The 6,000-nt window shown below is 35.4% G+C and overlaps 1 protein-coding gene across 1 annotated transcript in view; it reads right to left on the bottom strand.

The window, feature by feature from the left end:
* Positions 1-971: 971 nt before the first annotated feature.
* The window catches only part of LOC141738361 (lipoxygenase homology domain-containing protein 1-like), a 179,590-nt gene continuing 174,561 nt past the window's right edge, over positions 972-6,000 (bottom strand). The window contains exons 56-57 of the mRNA XM_074573557.1: positions 3,284-3,359; positions 972-1,041 (exon numbers count right to left, since the gene is read on the bottom strand). Of these exons, the coding sequence (XP_074429658.1) occupies positions 972-1,041; positions 3,284-3,359 (146 nt within the window). The remainder of the gene's footprint in view (positions 1,042-3,283; positions 3,360-6,000) is intronic.

Here is a 6,000-nt window from a genome sequence, read left to right as displayed (position 1 = left end):
TGTATACAGTATTTGTATTCTGATCACACTCCTGAAACTTCAGATGGTGTGCAAGTCATGATTTCATTTCAGACTCGTCTCTATCCTAAACCCTTCCTGAGCCAATTCTGGCAATGTCAAAGCCTACCAAATCAAACATTAATTTGTGCATTTCTAGATGAGTATGTTTCTATTTATTGTGCGTTTTCAAAAAGAATTGGGGGTGGTTTTTTGTGTTTTTTTTTTTTTTGAAGTAAAGGCATTCACACGTATGTAGCACTGGAAAGCCAGTTAGGTGGCTAAGAATGGGCACTGCAAAAGTCATCAAGCTGAGCAGGGAGCTGCCTAAGCCTGCCAGTAAGCTATTGCAATGGTACTGATAACAGCCTCTCCTAAGACACCCTTTGGATCTAAAGGTTCTCAGCTGAGGTTCTGGCTCAGCTACAAGATTCTACAATCAAATGTCAGTGGGAGGCTTACTGACACAGGGTGAACTCCTAAATAACAAATTCTTTATTAGCTTCCGTTATGGTCTTATAGAAAAAGGAAGCAATACATGGGAAGGCTGAAGCATTGTGCAGTTTACTTGGAAAATGATTTTGAGGAAATCTAAATTTTAATAAATGTTGAAGTTGAAACGGATTTATCACATTAATAATTATTGACAGATTTGACCAAAGAGCTAAATTTAACTTACCCACAAATTATTACTGAAACAAAAATGTTTGAGTATGTTACTACACATGTCTACCATTATGAATGCTATGTTACAGATTTAGATTTCTGTTTTCTAAATTTCAGTCATGCAAAGTTTTTCAGCATCTCTAATAGGATTGGAATGCTGTGTTCACATTAGACATGTTTAATTTACTGTGATGTTTTTAATGCATTGTTTTGACATTCCTTCAAAGTAATTACAATACCTTCAGAATTATAAAATACAAGTAAATCAAATCCACATGAATTTGGAGAAGCAGCACACTCAGAAAGAATCAGAAATCAAGCAGCTGTGGATAAAGTAGCACTACAGTGCGACCATCACTTTCATCCTCAGCAAGCCACCTTAAGGGAAAAAACATAAAAATCTGTCAGAGTTACAGCACATATAAAACTTAACAAACAGACAAATCATGAGAGCCTGCTTCTGCACCTTTGGATTTCTAGAAGAGTTTTTATGTTGTTTTACACAGAAGAAGTAACCAACTTGAAGAAAATAGTGATTTTTTATTTTAAGATCCATATACGATAATTTAAAAGTGTAATTAACTTTATAAATATGTTTATGAAATATTCATTAATTATATTTGTTGGTTACATAGACGACAAGTAGATTGTTTCATTGAGGGGCATAAAATCAGGATAATTTAGAGTAAGGACATCTGTTCTGTGATAGCAGGTTATTGTCCATGTAGCTAGACAACAGGCAAATTTAAATGAGTTAGTAAAGGATGCCCACCTCCTTTCAGTTTTATCAGTGATGAATATGTTTTAGACAGCTTTTGTTTTAGAGGAGTTCTTCCTTTGTGAAAGAATGAACGTATTTCCCGTTTACACAATAGACCATTAGATGAGAAGCTCCATGTCTAAGCTGGAACAGGGATGCGCACTTGCAGTTTCCTATATCCTAGGAGTGCCCCACAGCCTCTGGGTCACTGTGTACTCTGAGGTGGTCCTCCTAATTTCTCCTACTGAAATTCTTCCATTTTGAGTAAGCAGATATTAGGGTAAGGACGTGACTCTAACCCACCAAGGTCCCAGTTAAATGTCCTAGTCAGCAGACTGTAGAATCAATCTGTGTCAGTCATTCCTCCACATCAATGATGTGATTCAAGTTCTTGCTCCAAATGGGTCTCTTACATACCTTTGTGTTTGTAGCATAAGACTTTAAATAAAACGGAAAAAAAAAATCTTTGGAAAAAAAATGTTTGTTGCAAGCTATCTTTTTCAAGAGTCTTCCTCTGACTGGTGCGGTCTGAGAACTCTTACAAGCAAAAGAGGCGGAGTGACATCAACTGAAAATCCCATCATGGATTGTGTTGTATAAATCACCTGAGTGATACTGTGGTCTAAGGACTTTTGCTAATGCTCACTATCCTAAATTTAGGTATCTAGAAGACGAGATAGTACCTGAGCATGTGTTTGGAAGAAGTTTAATGAAGAGAAGTTTAACATTGTTGGAAGAAGTTTATTGAGGTTGGTAACAGCTACAGATTTTCAAGACTTAGACTGTAGTATCCAAGTGACTATCCAAGAACTAAAAAAAATGTTGGGTTTTGGGGTACATGGTTGGGATTTGGCTTCCATGAACTGTCAAGTTTACAGAAACGTTTTGTGGAAGGATAAAATTAAATATTCTTGGCTACCAGTTCTGTTTTCAAACCACCAGGTAACATCCCTCTTTCTAGATATAGGGAACTTGGAAGGTTTCACACTTGTCTGTACTCCAGATACATTAAAAATCTACTTTACGCTTAGAAATACATGAATGTGTTTGTTTCTGTTGTTTATTCTGAATTTTTTTAAGCTGTAAACTGTATACTGTAGTGAACAATCCCTCCAAGTATACCTTTCAATTTCATTTCCAACTTCTGAAAGCGTATTGTTTCAGTTTGATGCAGACTGAAGTGGATCTTCTTTTTGTACATTAGAAGCGCTTTAGCCCAGCACCCCTTCATCCAAATAAATGTCTAAATTTAGATCATTATCCTTTTACATTACATTTTAAAAAGGTTTCTTTTATCCTTACCCTATTTACTGAATATATCTTAGACCCATACTAAGCAGACACTGAAACAGAAGGATTTTAATGTTGCTTTTGCTCAATAAAATAAATCCACTACTTTTTCTCCAGTTTTATATCTATACCATTATATCCTACCATCCTCCCACCATCCCATATTTCTGATTCCCTCCTTTTCCTGTTTTAATACCCATGATATGCTTGTCAGAGCTACGTATGCACCAATACTTGTGTAACAGTTCACCAGACAGTTTTGACCCCTTGAAAATGGCATACTAATATCTTCTCTTGGCAAAAGCACTAAATTTTGTCTCTCCCTTCTATAGTCATCCAGTTTTAATAACTTGTAAAAATTTAGTGTCTTCCTATTTCCTACTAGATTGAAATTGGCCAAAGGCTTGAAAAGTTACTGGAGATGGACTGATAGGAACACAGCAGAGTTAAAAAATTCTTACTGGTTTAGGAAAACAAAAGAGGAACAACTGAGAGACTGAAAAGACTACTACTAATCCTTGTTATAAAGAAAACAGCACCTACAGAGTGGTGATGAACCGATCTACTGACCTGTTACAGCTGAAGCAATACACTGAATTCCTAGATGCATCTGTGATTTCTACTTTTTCCAGAAACCAGCCACTTGCTGTAGAAGGAAAAAAGAGAAAATTTAATATAACCAAAACACAAATAAAGCATAAGAAAGGTTTCTGATTTCATTACCAAACCCTGCATCGTTCAGTACTTCCTAATGTATTCAATATCAATAATAAAACTGAAATGTAGATGATTCAAATTACTACCAACTTCTCTCAGTTTTACAGAGAAGGTCTTTGATATTTTTGACAGAAAATATAAAGGAACGTTTTTATTACAACTTAACTCATTTGTCCGTATTAAACAGAACAGGCAGTAAGACAAATGAAACAGAGTGCATGGCAATATTGAATAAATTCTTGAAAACCCATTTTGCCCTTTTTGGTACTCTGAAGTGCACTCAAAGTACACCCCTGGTGGACTTTGATCTTCAGCGTCCAACAAAAACATAAAAACAGATAGACTTTATCAGTAAACGTAATTTCTTTAATGATAATCCAAGCCCTTAAACAGTAGGAAAACAGAAACTCTACACTGCTTTTTAATTAATATATTTATACTTATATAATCCAAGTGGTGAATCTGAATGCTGCTCATACGCGTATTTCTCCATCAGTCATGATTCAGAATAGCATCTCCACTTAGGCCAACACTCTCGTCTGTTTTAGCTTTAACAATGTATTTAATATTCTGCTATAATCTCCCATTTTGCTGTGTGAAAAATACCTTCATACCTGTGCTATAGAATTTTATTTCATAGAATATTAAAATATGAAGATTTTTTTTTAAAAAACAACTTTATTATAGATATACAATGTTTGTGCTGACGTCTTTAGTCGTGTTTGCCAATGCGAGTACTTAATGACTACATCTAAAAACTAATTAAGATCATCCTGCTAGTAGCAGAAAACCTTTTGGTGTTCTTTGCATGTCCTAGAGATAAAATACTATATTCTAACAAATTATTTTGGTTTTCAAATATTTGGACAAAATACTAATTAGGCTAAAACCAATACAAATATTTTTATTTGTAAGTAGGCTAAAAATGTAATATAAAAATATTTGCAAATTGTACCAATTTAGATAAAACGTAAGGCATAGCGATGTTTCTCACTTTTCATGCACATTTTCAAACAATTAGCTGGTATAACTAGGCCATAAAGGTGTCTACATTTTTCATCTTCAATTCGCAAGAGTCATTTATTGATATTGTGAAGTACTTTTGGAACTTCTTTAATGAAATCTTGTGAATGGTTTAATATATCATAGACTCTACTTGGAATATATGACCTTTCATGAAACCTCTGTAATTCAGAGTCAAGAATATCAGCAATAAAAATTTACAGTCTCTCAAATTTATACAGCACTTTACAAACGAATATAAAGGCATGTTTGCTCTCCTGAAAAGTTTAAAATCTAGCGCCTTATCCTTTGTTGATAAAAGTCCAGCAGACCTCACTGAAATCTCCAGGTATGGAGAAATCTAGAGGCAGCTAGGAAAGATTAGCAAACAGATGAAACATTTCAAAGAGGTGTTACATTTGAGGATGCTTGTGAGGATAACAGCTGATGTGACAAAAGACTCTTGGAGATATTTTCAGAGAAAAATTTGGAGGAAGGTAGTCATGGATGGAAGATGAATCAACACACACCAGCTGTGCTAGGTGGTACTGTTAGCAGCTGTGTGATGTTGATCAGGACACAGAGAGGAAAGATAATCATGTTGTTGATAGTTTGAGACCCAGGAAATAAAATTTCAATCTATATTTCCCCTGCAGACTTCTGTGCAACTCTCCGAGTGCTAAAAGTCGGCTGGTGTGGAGTTGCCTTCCCAGATGAGTTCCAAGTTGAATCGTGTGCATGTGCAGCAGCTAACACGAACAAGATGAAAGTCAGCAGGAGGATTTTATTTATTATAGGTATTCAATAGGTTTGGTGTTTGTTCTTTTCGAGTTTTCAATACCATAACATGTACGACATGACTGGGTAGTTAGAAAAAAATCTGTTCTACTTTTGCCTGAATAGGAAGTGCTATATGTAAAATTTTGCTTGGTTCATCCTAGATACGATAAACACTTGCCACCTTGTAGTGGCTCATGCACTTGGATAAATCAGGTTTTATTAAACCTAAACCTATTTCTTTCAGATAGGTTAAGCAAAATTCACCTGACTAGAATATCTCAATACAGTCAGACCTTTTTGACTCAAGCTGTACATTGCCTGCAAATTCTGTTTATGTATTTGTGTATCTCTAGCGTTCTTCAGCACCACTAAATGTAAGCTCAAAATATTGTATGTCCTAGTCTCCCATCTTATTTTTTGTACAATTCAGGTCTTACACAGAAACAGTTTCCATCATAATGCGTGGGTATGTACTGTAGCCACATCCTAACTTATCATCAGGGCAAGACCTGGTGCCCACTGGTGTTCTCACAGTTTAGCTCTCACAAGAAGAAAAGCCATATGTGTGTCAGAGGGAGCTACAACACGCTTTGACCAGAGTCACAAACTTGCCCAAACATTTCTTAGATAATGTTCAAAGCCTGGAAAGTTTAGCCTGCAGTTTGAAAATTCAATCCTATGTTATTTAAGACATCTAATAGGAGTTTTGGCTGAGCAATGTTTGAAGGATAAAACCTTCTGAGGTTTATGCTAACTAGATCTCTTCTCTGTTAGAAAGAAATAATTCA

The sequence above is a fragment of the Larus michahellis genome, chromosome 2 (assembly GCF_964199755.1).
Source record: "Larus michahellis chromosome 2, bLarMic1.1, whole genome shotgun sequence".
Lineage (NCBI taxonomy): Eukaryota > Metazoa > Chordata > Aves > Charadriiformes > Laridae > Larus > Larus michahellis.
The sequence above is the reverse complement of the archived record's forward strand: the minus strand, read 5'-3'. Positions and strand labels throughout refer to the sequence as shown.